The sequence below is a fragment of the Microtus oregoni genome, unplaced genomic scaffold (genome assembly GCF_018167655.1).
Source record: "Microtus oregoni isolate MIOR12 unplaced genomic scaffold, Mior012 000005F_ref0000423, whole genome shotgun sequence".
NCBI lineage: Eukaryota > Metazoa > Chordata > Mammalia > Rodentia > Cricetidae > Microtus > Microtus oregoni.
Window position 1 is genome coordinate 45,913,281 of NW_024543064.1, and position 17,601 is coordinate 45,930,881.

Sequence of the window (17,601 nt, forward strand, 5' to 3'; positions counted from 1 at the left end):
CCACTTGCCTCTGCCTCGCAAGTCCTGGGGTTAAAGGTGTGTGCCATCACTGCCTGGCTTGCCTCCAGTTTTACATTTCCTCTCGGACTTATTCTTTATGGATGGTGCACAGGAACTTCGATCCTTCTTCCTGAACATATCACCGTTGGAGATTTCTGCCTCCTGATTAACAACAGACTTCTCCCTGGATCTCCCATCCAAGTACTAAACAGGTCGGACCCTGCTTAGCTTCTGAGAACAAATGAGCCTGTGCAGAGTCAGGGGTATGACTGTCAAAGGCTCTTTGTGTTTGAAGGTGGAGTCAACTTTCCCTCCTTGCTATCCGTTTAGGTACAGAATGTTACTGCTTAAATGCTGTCTTTGAGATCTTCAAAGTAGCATCAAGTCAATTCATTCCTGTTTCCTGGACTGTCTACCTAACGTCTCCCTGATTCTAAGTCTCCATGTTAAAGATGCTGAGACCACCCTGCCCCTCAATAAGTCTTTAAAATTCACCTTGTGCAGGCCCTTGCATTTCAAATTCCTCCTCCAAGTATGCAAAGTGCTTCAGAATATGGTCTTGATTTACTTGGCCCATCTCCTCAGACATTCGTCACTCACCCAGGGTTTATCATCGCGGAGTACAAGCAAGGTGATCCTCATCCCACTCCTGCTCAAGTTACTCTTACAAACTAGAACACTCGGCTTTCCGAATCCTGCTTCTTCAATGTCAGCTGGGGCGAGCCCCTTTTCCTCCAAGAAGATGTTCCAGATTCTTTCCAGTTAATCCCTGTGCTTTTCTAGAGTTTCACAGTTACCCACGCATTTGCCATGGTGTGCCTTAGCGGAAGTGCTGCAATTCCTGTTGGCGTTTCTAGAAAGCAGACACCATTTTGTTGGATCGTCATAATTCCACCAGAGGGATTTACATCCAAGATGAGCCATGGAGGCAAGAAACACGTTAGCAAATCTTTAGCTTTTTTGATCTGTTAATCATGGGCTGTTTCTTCCTGCCCTAGGGAAGTGTTTAACTCAAGCTTCAGGTTTCAAGGCTGTCTCCATGAAGGAACCCTTCGTCTAGGGCTTATCGCTTTGTGTTCATCCTACCCTACAACTGACTTCTGCATCCAGGCAAGAGGGATGAGTGGCGCCCACTCAGGTTCGTCTCGTCTCCTCTCTGAGGAATGAAAGTTTCAATCTGCCCTAAAGCTGAGGTCTCCTTTGCCTTCGGCATATTTCCAGTTGCAGACTTGGGCTCCGTTTCTTTGGAGCACGACACAGTCCAGGGACCTGCGCTTGGGACCACCATGGTCCTCAAAGGAGGAAAGCACACCACGGGACTGAATCTGATGGAGACAAGAAGATCCTGGCTTAGCTACCACCAAAGAACTAACAGATCAATTAGAGAGAAGAAAAACACCAGATTTGGCCACTTCTCTTAAGTCTTCTCTCCCAGTTTGAAGGTAATCTCAACGTTTGAATCATTGAAATCTTTTTCAGGTGATATAGTACTTTAATATGCCAAAAAGGTTGATTTTGTTTGTTTTTTCTTAAACCAAACTGTTTATCCTTTGCATTTTGAAGACTAAGTGACAGTAGGTGCTCAAGATGGGGAGGTTTTGCAGGGCTGCTGGAAGCATCACTCCACTGACTTCACAATAATTCCCTTGTAAAAGGATTTAATTGCTGACGTTGTGTTATCTTGAGGAAAGCATCCAAATTCCCGCACCTCTAATCACGGTTTGAGATGTGAATAGTAAGAGCGCCACTACAGGTGGCGTGAACAACCTGAGCTGTGGTACTGGAGTGTTAGCTCAGAAGTGAACTGTGATATGGGTTACCCATGAAGTCCTGCAGCCCCATTACCGGAAAAGGCAGAAGTACCTAGATATGATGATGATGGTGATGATGGTAATAATAATAATATGATAAATAACTCACTATTTCACTATCCAGGTATGGCCTGACTGGTGTAGAAGCTACCACTCATTAAGCTTTTCCACAAGCATTTAGTCAGAGAGATTCTGACATGAGCTCTGGACCTTCATGTCTGCTGAGGAGCCCTCATACACATTTGGCCTGGACATCTTATTCCAACAAGATGAATGGGACACACCCTGCTGCCCAGCCATTCTGTCTGCAGGATGTCTGTGTTACAGTAAACATGAGTGAGGTAGGGCGATGCCTTCAAAGACCAGGAAACCAAGCCAACATCCAAACATCCACATGCTCATGCCGAGGGATTTCCAGACCCAGGCAACTCGTTGACTATGAAGAGAAAACGGGAACTAAATCCTCGGCAGATTTCCCTGGTAGCATGTTTTGCAGATTCCAATTGCACTTTAATCTTTTAGATAGATTTAGTGTGTTGAAACAAAGAAACAAATGCTTTGTGGGCTTCCGTTACTATTTGAAAAGGTTGTACAATTCGTATGCACAGAAGGGAGAAGACGGACTTGAATTGCTACTTCTTCTGCTCCTGCATTGTTTCACCATCCCGATAGCTAGATGCTGTGAGGTTTTCAGAGCAAGTACTCATTAATCTTAATGTGTTATTGATGGAAAAGGGCCTGAGTTAAGTGGCACAATCAGAGGGCCCCTCCCACCTGAAGAACACTGGGAATTAAGCAAGGCAATTATTTCCCAGAACACTGTCCACACCTTTCAATTTTCCTTTCTTTAATGACTTCCAAGTGAGTTAATCAGCCTTCCCAAACTCTTAGAGTATTTTATTACAAATCAGGGCAAATAAAAGGGAGTGAGTGAGGTTGGGGTGTAGCTCAGAGACAGATTGCTTGCCTAGTGGGTAAGAAGCTATAAGTTCAGTCCCAAGAACCACGAGAGAGACAGAGACAGACAGACAAACAGACAGGAGAGAGAAGCGAGGGGGCGGGGGAGCTGAGTGTTATCTACATGCAATTAGGGACATTAGAAAGCCTGCTTGCATTGGTGAGACATTCAGCGTACCTTTTCACAGAGTCAACATAAGTCCAGAGAGAAAAGAAAGTCTTTTATTCCAGAGATGACCAACGTCCTTCCAGAAATATATATTTACTCTCTGGGGTCTAATCAGGGTAGAGAAAAGAACCCGACTGGACGACTGGGCTGGTGGGTGGAGTCAGAGTGGGGAGAGTGGGAGAGGAGGTTTCAATAAGGCGCAGAGAAGCTGTGTCTGGGAGTGACAGAGTCAGAGGGCTGAGGGGGAGAGAAAACCCTGCCCTGAAGATGAGACTGTGTCTAGGGTGGGCTGAGGGAGTGAGGCAGGGTGTCTTCCACACGGTTTTACAACCGTACTCTGCCTGGCTGTAAGGCTCTGGAGAGCCGTCCCCCCAAATCTCATTTTCTTCAGCAGTGACTTGTGTAGAGCGCTCAGGTTTCCTGTACTCACAATTTATTGCCTTACTTCTCCCAGTATGCTCCAGCCTCCACCAAGTCTAATTCTTCTTACAGAACTCACTACCATCTCCACACTATATAGGCTGCTTATTTCCCCATTTTTAGCCCTGCGTGCTAGAACGTAAGCTCTGTGGCCACAGGGATATTTTTTTTTTTCTTTGCTAGTGTGGAGTGGCCAGCACAGCCTTCAATGGATGTTGTTGAATGAGAGAATCATCGCTTAACCGTTTCTAGTATGTAAGACGCACAGCAAGTTTTAGTTATGAAATAGCTAAGCTGAATGAACCCTGTCTGCAGGCACTGATTCCAAGGCAGTGATTCTGAGTAGAGCAGAGGAAACAAGTGGAGGCCGAGGCAGCCTGAGATGCCCTAGAGAGTTGGATGAAGAACCTGTGAGGGATGGCGCTTGAAAGTGAGCGTGATTAAAAGGAAGTTGCTGGTACTTGGAGTCTATAGATCAATGCAGAGGGAGGCCTGGAGGTCAGTGATCAATGGCAATAAGGAGGGAAGCCGGTGGAAAGATTAGATAGATGATCGATCAGTGCTGTCTAGAGTCAGGAGGTTTTGACCGGCAGAGCAGAACCCTGAGAATTTAAAGCTGGCTCTCACGTGACACATGGCCACAGGAAAGCGAAGAACATTCTGTGGAGACAGCCTCTGAGAAATGTTGGTCCTTGAAGAGAGCTGGGGTGCAGTTAGGGAAATGAGTCTAACAGAGAGGCTGAAATGTAGGGAAGGGGTGCTGAAGATGCCCGCCAACAGGAGGAAGAGGAGCATGCAGGGTCACAGAGGATACGTGACACTGGTGACTGAGATGGTCCGAGACACAGGGAAACTCATGGCAGCAAGGGTTTTGCTGCTGTTTGATTTCCACCCCAGATGCAAGATGGTTTTGTAGTCTAAGAAGTCATCCAAGGAGAGAGGCAGTACGTTTTTGGAAACATCTTGACATTAAAAGGCACTACGGAATTGAAATATCTATTAGGCACCCCTATTTGTCACGGAAATACCATTCCCTTCCACCTGAGGATGCTTGATGCTGAAGGCAGACGTGTGTGTGTGTGTGTGTGTGTGTGTGTGTGCACTCATGTGCACGTGAATGTCCATGCAGGAGTGTGCCCACGTGTATGGGTGTGCATTCACATGGGCTAGTGGTCAATGCTGGGCATATTCCTCAATTGCTCTGCATCTTATTTTAGAGGTAGGGTCTTTTCTGAACCTGGAGCTCACCATTTGGCAAGACTGGCTGGCCACTGAGTCCTTAGACCCTCCTGTTTCCACCCCTACAGTGCTGGATTACAGTGTGAACTGTAATGCCTAGATTTTGAGGTGACTGTTAGGTCCTCATACTTGTGTGGTAAGTCTTTACCGGCCGAATCCTAGTCTCAGTCCCAGGATTTTCTTCTGGTTGACTTAAAAAGTCACTAGCAAGAAACCCTGTCTCAGAGAAGAGAAACTCTGTCTCAAAAAAACCCAAACCACAAAAAAGTCACTAACATTTGAATCATGTTCCTAATAAGCCCAATGTAAAACACATTAATTTTTTAAATAAAATACTTACAAAAGATATTTTTAGAAGCATTGGGAGTCTTGTAATTTAGGACCCTGATCTAAGGCTTAGTACCCCATTTGTTAGTAAGTGTGAGGTACTTCATGTCATGTCAAACTCAACTTACTTATCAATCTTCACTGGTTACTTCATGGTTACTGGTCAATGACTTAAATGTTGGCTGAGTGACTATCAGATCCTAATCATTATGAAGAACAGAAAATGAACAATGAAGTTATAAACACTACAGAAAACATTATTCAGAAGTCAGTAAATAAATGAAAATCTGCTTAGAACAAGTGAAGATCTGGACACGAGAACCTTCATGCTCTTCACTCTCTGGATGAAGCACTGAAGAAAAGAATAATTAGTAAGAAGAAGTGTGAACAAACATGAGCGTCCTAGACACTCTGTTCAGATGCTATTCAACAGAAGGCATTGAATGACTGTCCATTTGGAGCACAAATGTTGAGGGGAGGCCATAGTCTCCAGGAGTTCTACGATGCAGACATTTCTACATCATTGTATCAGGACAACAGAGGACAGTTTTCGCAGCCTTTGCAGGTTTCCCTAGGTAAAGACCCTCCAGACTGCTCTATACATATGATGCGCTAGTATGTTCATTCGTTTCCTGGCTTGATTAGCTGAGTGCAGACTTTGTTACTGACTGAGATGAACCAGAGTTAGAGCCTCGGCAGGTACAGGTTGGGGCTGTGCTTTAGGACTTCCAACCCATCCCAGGGCAGCAGCTTCTGATGCTCTACGGATGCACCCATCAGTAAGAAGCAGCCTGGATGTATTTTGTCTGGATGGTTTGGGACAGGTTCTCTCCAGCATGGAGCTTGCTATTAGCCCTGACTGGCTTCAAGAGCATCAGCAGACTTGGCATGCTGGGATTACAGGAGAGAAACGGTCCAGAAGTCTCACCTGGACCCTTTCACTTCTGCTGATTGGAAGAGAAAATTTAGGCAGTCAAAAGTTTGTGGGCTTAGCACATTTCTTACTACTAAACTAAGGTCCTCAGGTGATAAAGTCACGTGGGAAAAGGCCTCCTCTCAGGAGAATCACCTAGCATCTGTTTTATGTCACACCAGGAAAAAACTTCAGGACTTCAGAAAGGCTTGAGGTCAGACCATGTTTGCTGCACCTGTGCAAGCATTAAAGGCTTCTGTCTTATAAGGAAAATTCATTGTTGGGTGAATTTTGCCGTTATATTTCATACTGTTTTATTTTTCAGCCATTCTGATTTTTACAATGCACACTCAAGTTCCTGTTGTCTTGAAACACAAAGACAAGTTCAATATTGGTATTTAACTCTAGGGAGAGAAAAATCACATGCATACACACACGCACACAAACATGAGTGTGTGTGTGTGCGTATGTGTGTGTGTGTGTGTCACTTTTATATATAGCTTTTGACCCCGGAATAACTTTCACTATTTAAAACTGTACAGTGTAGGACCTTATATGATTAATATCTATGCATAAAATGACTGATTAGGTAAAGTACTTAATTCTCCTCTCCCACTGGTAGTTTAAGTGTGCCATTTACTCAGATGTGTGGCCTGTGAAGATGAGTTAGAAGTTACACACAGAACAGAAGAGTGTTAACCCTTAAGGGAGAGTATAACAAATGTCAAATATCGAGCCTCAAAACTGGACATTATTTTTATGCATTTCTCTTAACCTTCTGGAATGGCAAGTTCAACAGTAGTTGCCCATTTTACTGCAGTCATTACGGTTGTAGTTCCCGGGAAAGCAGAGCAAACTTTCCCCTCATGCTCCTTGCCTCTTCTCCTGTTTCTTTGACCACCCCCCCCCCCAACCCCAAGGAGCATTTACACACGCAAGCACACACATTTACAGTTCCCAGGACTGGATTCTCCCTCTGGGACGTCAGGTTTTCTAAATTAGGCTAAATGTAATCCCAATCCCACCTATGCTCAAGTTTGCCACAACACATTTGCAAAAGGATTAGGCAAGAGCCTGGTTGACAGAGTCAAGTTCCTTAGCCAAAGAAGGTTCTGTTTTGTTCTGCTTTTAATTGGCCATCGTTAATTAAGTAACCAATGTTTTCTGCAAATCAGCTTTAGTTTGTTCAACATGAAAAATTGGAGAAGAGATACCAACCAAATTCATGAAACGCTTTTCTTTAGTACTTGATGCTTTCCAAGTAGCCATAGCATTTTTTAATGGAGAAAGCAAAACCAGAAGTTTGAGGAAGGCTGGGAATTTTTTCAATGAGAATAAAAAACAGCGAAGGAAGAGGAGACTAGAAATTAGAATCTGGTATGCTATGCACTACTTACCTTCAAAAGTCAAATAAAACTTTCCTCTGTCAAACCAAACGAGGGAAGGCTGTTCATTCTCTGTTTGGCCAGGAGTTGAAGCGGGATGGGGAAGGTTAAGGAGAGGGAGAGAGAAGGACACGATGTGAGTTACAGAGCAGGTCATTAATCTCACTACGGGGAAGGGCAGAGGAGGCACTGCATGCCGTTAGCGTGCAGGAAACAGGGAAGCCTGGGAGTCTGGAGTCTTTCGTTTTGTCTCTGTTTTAATTGAGCAAACAAGGCAGAATCAAAGCTATGGAGACTGGAGGGATGGACACGCGTGGAGGTAGCTTGAGGCTAGGCACTTGTATGCACGGAGCAGATGTCTTCCTGGCCATGCAGGGGTGTTAGCATAGTTTAACTGCATTAATTTGGGCAAAAAACTGCCATTCAGCAATTGCTGGATCCTTTTTTGTCTTCAAGGTCACCCCCTTGCTTATTGGCACAACCTGGGGTTGAGGTTTATAGGCAACATTTGCTTAGCTTTTCAATGACAACAGCATGGCATTGCATATCGATTTAAAGTTCACAGACGATGTCAGTGATCTCCCATCCCTGTGCTGGCATCACCTTAGGTGTCCAGCCACAACACGCCCTTTACATCTGTACCAAAGAGAAGAAAGATTTCCAATGGTGCTTCAGCAAGTTTTACATTAGAAAGTAGTCAGCAGATTCTGGGCACTTAAATGATTTCTCCCTCTGAACTTGGCACAGCCATGACATCTCACCTGCTCGGAGGAGCCTTTTCTCTAAGAAACTGTCATGCAACCAGCTGCTCTATAAGTATGTCCACTTAAAATCGGTTCAGTGACATGAGTCCCACGATGGACAGGCAATGTCCAGGGTGCATCTGAGACTCATGAGGTGAGGAGCATGTCCGTGAAGCTTCGAGCATTCAGATGGAAAATGGCTTGGATTTGGAACAACTCTACGTATCTAGATAGCGCTCAGCTAGCACCGTACCTGCAGGCATGTCACAGCGCCTTTCAAACGAGGGCAGTTTGTCATAAAAAACATCATCTTCCGACACTACAAACCAAAGAAACGTAAACGAATGGAAAACAAAAGCACAAATACAAATTCCAAATGAAGCCGAGAGAAGCACAGTTTACTGACCGAGGCGAAAATGATTTTCACGGAAAAAGGAAAGAATTTAAGACACTGGGATTCAGGTGAAGATATGGGAAGTGATGAGCTTACTTGAGATGATTCTATGAAGAGAAACTGAACCAAAAAGGAAAAAAAAATGTCAGGGTTTAGCATCTGTCAATGTGGTGGGAGTCAGTTACAGAGAAGGAGTTAGACCCTCCCACCTTCTCAGGGAGCCATGAAAGGCTCAGCTTTTCTTGTGTGAGAATACTTCACTCCACTGCAGTTCCCAAGGGGTCAGACAAATGTCCATCAACACGAACCTCAGTATAGCTATGACAGTTCAATAAGATCACCCGGCATATATATTCCCCCGGGAAGAAAAACGTTAGCTTTTAACCTGTCCACAAAACAGCAGTATAAATCCAGGGTTCCTGCACTCAGGGTGCCATTTTAACTAACGTGTACCTGCCTTTGAAAAAGATCACTGATTTTGAACAGTGTGATCATACTAATATCTTTGACCATGGCTCCAACTGTGGCTAGATGGTGGTCTTTGGAAATTGGCCACAGCTTTATGATCTGAGACACCGATCCTTAACTATTTCTGATCTTTACTCTGTCTCCTCACCAAACAACAAATACAAGGAACTGTTTTTTTTTTTTTTACGCTGTGTGATTAGAAAATAGTGCTCCCGTTTTTAAAGGTGCTAGCACAACCTTCATAGATAGTCAAATAAAATTCCTGCTGGAGAAACCTAGACTCATAGTAAAGAAGTTAAGTACTGAAACTAGGATCCAATAAATGTTTCATAAACAGATGCTTTGAAAGTCATTCTAATAACCGGATGGCTAGGCTTAGGGTATATGACAGGGAAACTTTCCTTTTTCAGTTATTGGCATTCTAAGATTTAAGGAAAAAATGTGTGTGTGTGTGTGTGTGTGTGTGTGTGTCTGTGTATGTATGAGTACGCATATGAGTGTATGTGTGTATGTCTGTGTATGTATGAGTACGCATATGAGTGTGTGTGTGTCTGTCTGTGTATGTATGAGTACGCATATGAGTGTGTATGTGTGTGTGTGTCTGTCTGTGTATGTATGAGTACGCATGTAAGTGTGTGTGTGTGTCTGTCTGTCTGTGTATGTATGAGTACGCATATGAGTGTGTGTGTGTGTGTCTGTCTGTGTATGTATGAGTACGCATATGAGTTTGTATGTGTGTGAGTCTGTGCACTGTGGGGGAGTATGTCTGTGCTGGAAGAAGGCACTGGATTCCCTGGAGTTCATATTATAGTCATGCACCACCTGATGAACTAAGTTTGCTTAGTACTAGCACTTCTAAACAAATTAATCAACTCTTTAATCAATATATTTTCATATGATTGGGTGTTTTGCTTGCCATGTATGTTTGTGCACACATGCTGGTGTCCTCAAAGGCCAGTAGAGGGTGCTGGATTCCGTGGTGCTCTTAACCATTTAATCATCTCTCCAGCCCCAGGTTTTGAATGTTATTTGTCAGTACTTAACTGTACTTACAGCTTCCTCGAGGGTGGAATAATTTAGTAATAATAATTTAGTGTTCCGTTGAATGGGCATAGTAGATACAGACATTTCACAAATTATAGCATCTTTCGTTTCTATGCAGGCTAACTGGGCATGCATATAATCCGCCCCCCCCCGAAAGTTAATAGAATTTAGAATTGCTACCCACATTGGAGGAAATATTGCATGTTGCGCTGCTTTAGAACGAGTCACTTGGACTCAAGTTACGGACCGAAGAAAACATCAGTGTCCATCTGACACTAACTTTGTTACCCAGAGATGGTTGCTTTTCACTTGCTACAGATTCCTGCCACATGAAAGATGCAAATCAGAAAGCACAATTACCAGGGAAGGATTAGAGCTAACAGGGGAGCTGAGAATGCCTGCCTTGCCATCATCCAAACAAGCAAAGAAACAAACAAACAGGACACTTCTCATGGTCACTGAGATACGAAGCAAGTACTAAAGTGAGGACTTGCAAGGAGAGATAAGGCCCCATTATCTCTTCCGCTACTTCCCATCTGATTCTTAGGACTTCAAACACTTTCTGTGCTCCATTAGTAGTGATAGACGTCCCCCTCCCCTGAACTGCACAGTGCGGGTGCCGTGGGCATTCTCTAGCACAGAAGCCGTCACTGGGTTCCCTCCCTTTGTTCGAGATGTGCATCTTCTCACATTCTCAGCGGTCTAGAATTAGAGGGTAGCACGGGCAGTATGGGAAAAAGAAAAAAAAGTGTACCCTGACGCATGTGGAAGCCTTTTGTCGGTCTTTCTCATATATAAATTCATGGTGTTCTCAAAAATTGAGGAATTCTTACGTTAAAAAAATATATAGCTATCTGAGAACTCTTCATTATTTGAGGGTAAGGATATATAGAAATTTCTATCTTCTCATGCTGTATTGGGCTCTCTAGACTCACAACTCTTGTGAAGTTATTCATACTTAAAGTTCTTTATGGGTGTTTTCTTATATGAATTATTGTGTAGAGAGTTTTGACTTGCTGTTATTTTATTTTTGGAGAAAGGGTCTGTGTAACCCAGGAGCTTGTGATCTGCCCTGCCTCGGCCTCACGAGGTGCACTACTAAATGTGGCACAGATTCACTTTAAAAATTTTTAGTTCATGTCTGACTTTGAGATTGGCTCATCAGTTCCCATGGAATTGCTCCAAGAACAACACAGAGGGCACAGGGAATGGCAGGAAAGTGTTGTGGAGGTGGGAGGGAGTTTGCTGTGAATTTTCAGCCTTCCCCAGTCCACCTGTTTCCAGTGAGTTGTCATTTTAGGCAAGGCAGAGCCTTTGGAGAAAAGCAGGGACAACAACACACAAGGCTGGGCTGGTCATGCAGAAGCAGAGTGACTTCAGAGAGAAATGGTGGTTATGTGACCAGGTGGTGAGGACTTCAGTGGGCAGATGAACCCAAACCAAAACAGCAGAACCTAACGGAGCAGATGGGGGTGCTCCTCTGCAGGAGGCATTATGACTAGCTTCCTATAGGGGTCTATCATCTTTTTTCAAGTCCTCCGTGGTTCATCTTGAATGAACACACAGTAGGAATGATGAGGATCAATGTTTCTGGTTGTAATTGGAGGTTCTGTGTGTGTTTTCTCCTTGAGTCACAGCGAGCTGAAAGAAAATGCTGGATGGCCCATCTGAGGCATGGTGTTGTCATTTTTTGAGCGACAGTTCTGATGTGGGATGCCCTTCTGAATCTTATGAATATGTTTTATTGTCATTGGTTAATAAAGAAGCTGATTTAGCCAATAGCCAGGAAGAATAGAGCCAGGTGGGAAATCCAAACAAATATAGGGGGAAAGAAGGTAGAGTTTGGGAGATGCCAGCAGCTTCCAGGGAAGCAAGATGTGAAGTAACAATCCACGAGCCTCGTGGGAAAATATAGATTAATAAAAATGGGCTAATGTAAATTGTAAGAGCTAGCCATTAATAAGCCTGGCTAATAGGTCAAACAGTTTGTAACTAATATTAAGCTTCAGTGTGGTTAACTTGGGAACTGGCGAGTGGGAGAGAAACCTCCAGTTACACATCTCACGCCTCCTTCTTCATCCAGCAAAGCAAGTCAAACGGAGTGTGTGGAATAAATGATCTTGAGGAGGCTTAACACTAGCACATGATTTGAGCAAGTGACTGCCCAAATCAAGGAGATTAAAGAGACAGAGGGCGAAAAGGGCTAGCTACTGCAAAACATCAAAAACAAAGAACCAGAGAGGAATGAGCTAACATTAATATGCACCAAAAACCAGGAAGTCTCAAATTATTCTAATCAATACAGGAAAAGAATAGAAATGGCTATATAAACAACGTTAAAAAATATGTCTATTAAGAAGTTACATGAGCTGGAGGTACATGTGACTGTCTTGAAAAACCAAAAGGAAAAAAAAATCACATGAAATTGGGAAAGGGGCTACATTTTTAGTTTATTAACTTAACCCACATTGAAGGTGTGTGTGTGTGTGTGTGTGTGTGAGAGAGAGAGAGAGAGAGAGAGAGAGAGAGAGAGAAAAGAAGGAGGAGGAGGAAGAGGAGGAGGAGGAGGAGGAAGATGGCATGGCTTAAATTATAGAATATACGATAAAGCTAAAAAGTTCCCTTTATGGTTCTTAGAGGCACAGCTTCACTTGTTCTGGAGAAAATGGGCAGTGGTTTTCTAGGAAAGCTTTTGGATTTTTTTAAAGCTACTTCTCAGATGGGTGAGTCTGTGGTGTGCTCTTCCATAAGTGGTAGCAGGAACTGATTGAGCCGAGTGACTGATTCTCCCAAGCAGTGCAGAATGGGCCAGCTGGTTTACAGCACGGGAGAACAGGGGACTGAGGTGATACAGGGAAAGTGTGCCGGGAACGTTCCAGGTCAGGCAGCATGCAGTAAAGGAGAGAGGCCGTGGTTGAGGACCGGAGGTGATGGTGGTGAGCCACCCTCTGAGGGGCCATTCTCAACCTTCACTTTCATCACCGGGTGCACAGAGAGGTACAGGGGCATCTACTGAAAAAGATTGCTTTCCTCTCCAGGCAAAATGGACCTCATAGGACAGAAAAGCACTAGAAAAATAAAGGTTAAAAAAATTCTCACGTATCTCATTGCCAGTGCGTATATTTGTCAACCTCAGACAACTAAAAATGACAAAGAATCTAAAGTTTCAAAACAGTGAACATTCCAATTTTTTTAAAAAAAAATTATTTCTGATCTAAACATTTTCTCTCAAAAGAGAATGCTTTTCATTATAAGAAATATCCAAATACTAGCACCTTCTTTGGTGACTTCTTTTGTGAGTCGCTCTGCGTGGGGCAGTGTAAGAAAATCCCTACAAGACACACGTGTTTCCCCATTCTGGAGACAGTGACTTTGTACGGCTAGAGCGTGGCCTCCTTAGCCGAGAAAGTGCTTTCAAGAGAAGAACCAGGTGATCGTAGCAAACACACAGCAAACACAGTTACGACCAGAAACAGGGCCGGGAAGCTCAGATCGTAAAGGATAGCCAGTCAACAGCCACAGACACATGGAAAGAGAGAGAGCATTTTACCAACGGTGGGAGTGGTAGCTGCACTCAAGGAATTGGTGGACGATATTGAAGAAGTGCTCTCAGCCCGGGCTAAGGGAGCTATCGGAGGAGGACTGGAAGAGTGGATGGGTGGACTAAACGGTCTGGCCTGCAGGGGGAAGAAAGATGAAGGTTAGACTCAGCCATGATACGCTGGTTCAGCATTTTCAAACACTTGTTACATTTTATTTACTTTGCGTCTGTGCGCGCGCGTGTGTGTGTGTGTGTGTGTGTGTGTGTGTGTGTGTGTGTGTATACATGCCATGAAGTGCACAGGAGGGTCAAATGACAACTTTTTACTAGAAGGGCCACAGAGGTTGAAATCAGATTTTGGCAGCAAGGGCCTACACGGCTGAGCCATCTTGCCAGCTTTGGTTTCCTCACCTTTCTTGGTCCTTAGCCCCAGATACAAAAACTCAGGTTCTTGATGGCCATGATACCAATTTCCTGGAACTGGCCTGCACTTAAAACACAGCCAGTATGCTGGGGTAAGAGCAGCCATCAACCACAGCTCGTGAGCTCAGGAGGCACTCTGGCTTAGACCAGTCATTTCACGCCTCTCAGGAACGACACTGTTGTATGCCTCCGCAGAGAGGTTTCAAGACAGAACCTGAGTGTTATGACGACATTTATTCAGTGGCTGTTGAACAAGGGTCACTGAGATTTACTTCTGCCACATGCCTCCGAATCAACCCACTGAGAAGACTATTCCCACACCTCAATCTTACAGTAAGATCCAAGGAAGTATTGGTAGTTCACTTAGAGGCCACCACTCTCTGTATTTGAATCGCTGAATTTCTGCTGCTGATCTATCAGGCTTCTGGGGGTCAGAAACAAGAGTTTTTCTTCCCACCATTTTTAGACCTTAGCTTGAAAGCTGGGGGAAAATCTGAGGGTGGAAAGGCATCCTCACATGACAGCGACTTTTCCTTCAGCTGCACCCCCCCCCCCCCGCCCCCCGTGATGGTCACTTGTGCTGTGATGCTTAGACCTGAAGTAGAGATGGCCCGTATTAGGGGACTTGGGGATCTTGTTCTGAGCGTGCTAAGGCAGGGAGAGACATACCACATCGCCGACTCCAGGTTTTCCTGGCGGTAGCTTTGGCCGGGATGGAGGCCGGGGAGGAGGCGGAGGTGGAGTGGTACTGCAAGGAACTAAGGGGGTGGCTGGCCGCGCAGGAGACGATGCACCTGGAAAACAGGTTGGGCTTAGAGGCAGCGGGAAGCACGGGGGTCCAGAATGCGTCAGCGCCCAGCAATGCCTGACACGGATGCGAATTTTTCTTTTTCTTTGCAGTGGCTTTACCTAAGCCTCCGTTTGCACAGAGCATTTTCTTTTTCTTTCAATAAAGAAAAAAGGTACTCAGCTGGATTATGGTTGATGGCGGAAGCTGAAGCTATCACCTTGCTGTCATGTGACATCCAATGAAAGGTAAATCCTTGAGGGGAGGTGAATTTGGGGGACTCTTGGCCGGGCAGTAGGAGTGGTTCTTTTTGACAATGTACACATGGGACTTAAATATATATTTTTTATTTTTAATTTATGTCCAGAATTTATGTCCAAGATGAAGATGAAAGTTAAAACTTGAAGAAAGATGAATGCTTGTTCTATGCTAGATTTTTTTTTTTTTAAACCCAGGGAAGAGAATTATGCTGTTGACTGTATGTCAACCCAGGAGCGCTAACTTCATTCCTATCTTGAATAGGCAGTATAAGCAAAGGACGTGGCACTACAGGCCAGGAGTCCTTTGTGTGTTGGGTCTTCATGACAGAAACACAGCGAGGGCTTCCTTCAAAAGGAGTGTTCTTGGGAGCCTGCTAAGGTAGGGTTTGTTACTGATGGTCTCTCGGGTGGTTTTGCAAAAGCTTTTTGGATTTACTTTTCTGGCTGTCCATGACAAGCATATGGAACACAGATGGTACACAGAGGCTGGCATGCACACTGAGCTCAGTGCTCAGGGACCTGTCTGTCCTCAGTCATAAGTCCGGGATGCATGGAGAACTACCTGGCCTTGAACCTTAGGAGGCGAAATCCATGTCCAGGCAGTTCTTGTTCACTTGGTTAGAAACAGCAGGCTGGAAAATCATGCTTCAGAAAAACACTTTCCTGCCTCCACAACCATCCCCAAGCTGCCTCCAAACACCCCCCCCCCTACTCACTATCTCCACATGTCCCTGCTTCCACATTCCCCATCCTACCAGTTCCTGCGCACCCTGCCACCTCCACATCCCCCATCTTACCAGCTGTCTTTATACCCATCCATCCCCATCTCCATATCCCCGCCCCTCAAGCTACTTCCTTTACGCACCAAAACCCAAAACCAAGACCACTAGAGTCCGAGACTGGCACCTCAGTCCAGATTTTGAGATTCTCAGGAGAACTTTGACTCTGAAGGGTAAAACCCATCTCAGAACCATGTATCATCTTAAGAGAGTCTCTGAGGGTGCACTTGGCTTCTCTTGTTTGAAGAATGAAATCTTGAGTGGGTCCTGACACTGTTTGTACCTCCTAAGTGTAAAGACGCCATTACTGCCCCTCCCTGATACCCTCATTTGCCTCTGCTAGTACCAACTGCATTCTTTCTTTTGTTCTACTCTTACGTTGTTTTACCGAGCCAGGATCTAAGCTAGTACTTTCCCTGTGTGGCATCATCCTCATGCTTAGTCTTGAGAGTAGACCCTGCTTGAACCTCAGTGAAGATGGACATTCTTTTAGTTGTCCATGATCACAGAGCACAAATGGTTTGCTAAGCCCAAAGCATATACATCTCCTGAAGCTTCAGATAGACTATGGACTGCCACAACTTGTATACAATCTGTTTTTATTCCAGCATGTGTACGTCTTTTGTAATCTAAATGTCCTTAGTATTTGGTTAACGTTCTTTTTAAAAACAAAGTATGATTGACAGGCCCACTACAAAGATTCTTTTGAGTATTAAGTAGATGTTATACACAGCATACTTTTAGAAGACAGACTTGTGAGTATAGAGATAGGAAATATATTCTTAAACAGTGCAGTTTTGTCAGGAAGGTTTCATGGGATTATTTTTGGAGGGGTCACAGGGGTGTTTCACTCAGCTTTAGGACTATTTTGCTGTAGGAGTGTTCCAAAATGTTTGTTCATGTACCTATTATCCTCTGAATCGAGCTCAGGCTAACACCAGCTTTAGAAGAGAAATTCAAGACCCCTCTTCCAGGAATACTTGGACTAAGGACAGTCTCCAGGGCAATATGACTGGGTGAAAGACTGAATTTTGCTCCCAATTTCCCTTACTCAGCTGTGAGTGGGATCTTTTATCTCTCGGAAACTCTCTCTACCATGCAAAGGTACTGATAACAACCCAAACTGAACGTGCTTCTGAACTTGCTTAACACTAAGATGCTGTATAATACAAAGCAATTGATACCAAAGAGGGTGCCAACAGCTGCCTTGTGATGCAGGTATAGCTAAAGTAATAGAAAATGCTATTAGCTGAAAAGTGAGTTATTTTCCTTTTCCTTTATAGACTTCTTTCTTACATCATACTATTCTTATCAAAGTAATGGAAGTAATAGATTATTTAGACAGATAGTCAAGGGATGCATAGATATTAAAAGACATGGCCTGGTGGTAGTGGTAATGCCTTTAATCCCAGCACTTGGGAGGCAGAGGTAGGTGGATCTCTGTGAGTTCAATGCCAGTCTTGTCTACACAGTGAGTTCCAGGACAGCCAGGGCTGTTACACAGAGAAACTCTATCTTGAAAAACAAAACAAAACAAAACAAACAAACAATAAAAACAAAAACAAAAAAAAAAAAATCAAAAACCCAAACCAAAAAAAAAAAAAAAAACCAAACCCTAACCAAATAAAAAAAACAAAAGACCCATTGATTATTGATGAACCCCTGTTGGACAGAACCACAAGGTGCAACAGGGGATGTGCAGGGCCTGGTGAGCACCTAACAACTAAACCAATGCTCCGCATGCTTTTGTGACATTTCTCACTGGTTTCAGGTGTAATGGGTGCAAGGTCATATTTATATATCCCTATTCTCTCTGATTTTCAATCATCCTTTCATTTTACCCTCAAGAAGGATGGTATGAAATACCCTGGGAAACACTGTTTAAGGCTTAAATTGTGAGCTCCAGGCAATGACAACCTGGGCTTGCTCTTGGCCCATTTA

General features: G+C 44.1%; 1 protein-coding gene across 26 annotated transcripts in view; it reads right to left on the reverse strand.

Annotated features, from left to right (window-relative positions):
- The window catches only part of Sgip1 (SH3GL interacting endocytic adaptor 1), a 196,527-nt gene that overhangs the window by 30,582 nt on the left and 148,344 nt on the right, over positions 1 to 17,601 (reverse strand). For 18 of the 26 annotated variants that reach the window (XM_041651236.1, XM_041651260.1, XM_041651258.1 and 15 more), the window contains 3 exons: positions 14,504 to 14,628; positions 13,421 to 13,547; positions 7,234 to 7,293 (listed from right to left, as the gene is read on the reverse strand). In XM_041651236.1, coding sequence (XP_041507170.1) covers positions 7,234 to 7,293; positions 13,421 to 13,547; positions 14,504 to 14,628 — 312 coding nt within the window. Of the gene's footprint in view, positions 1 to 7,233; positions 7,294 to 8,217; positions 8,284 to 13,420; positions 13,548 to 14,503; positions 14,629 to 17,601 lie in introns of all 26 variants that reach the window. The other 8 variants (XM_041651261.1, XM_041651251.1, XM_041651257.1 and 5 more) reach the window with 2 other exon arrangements.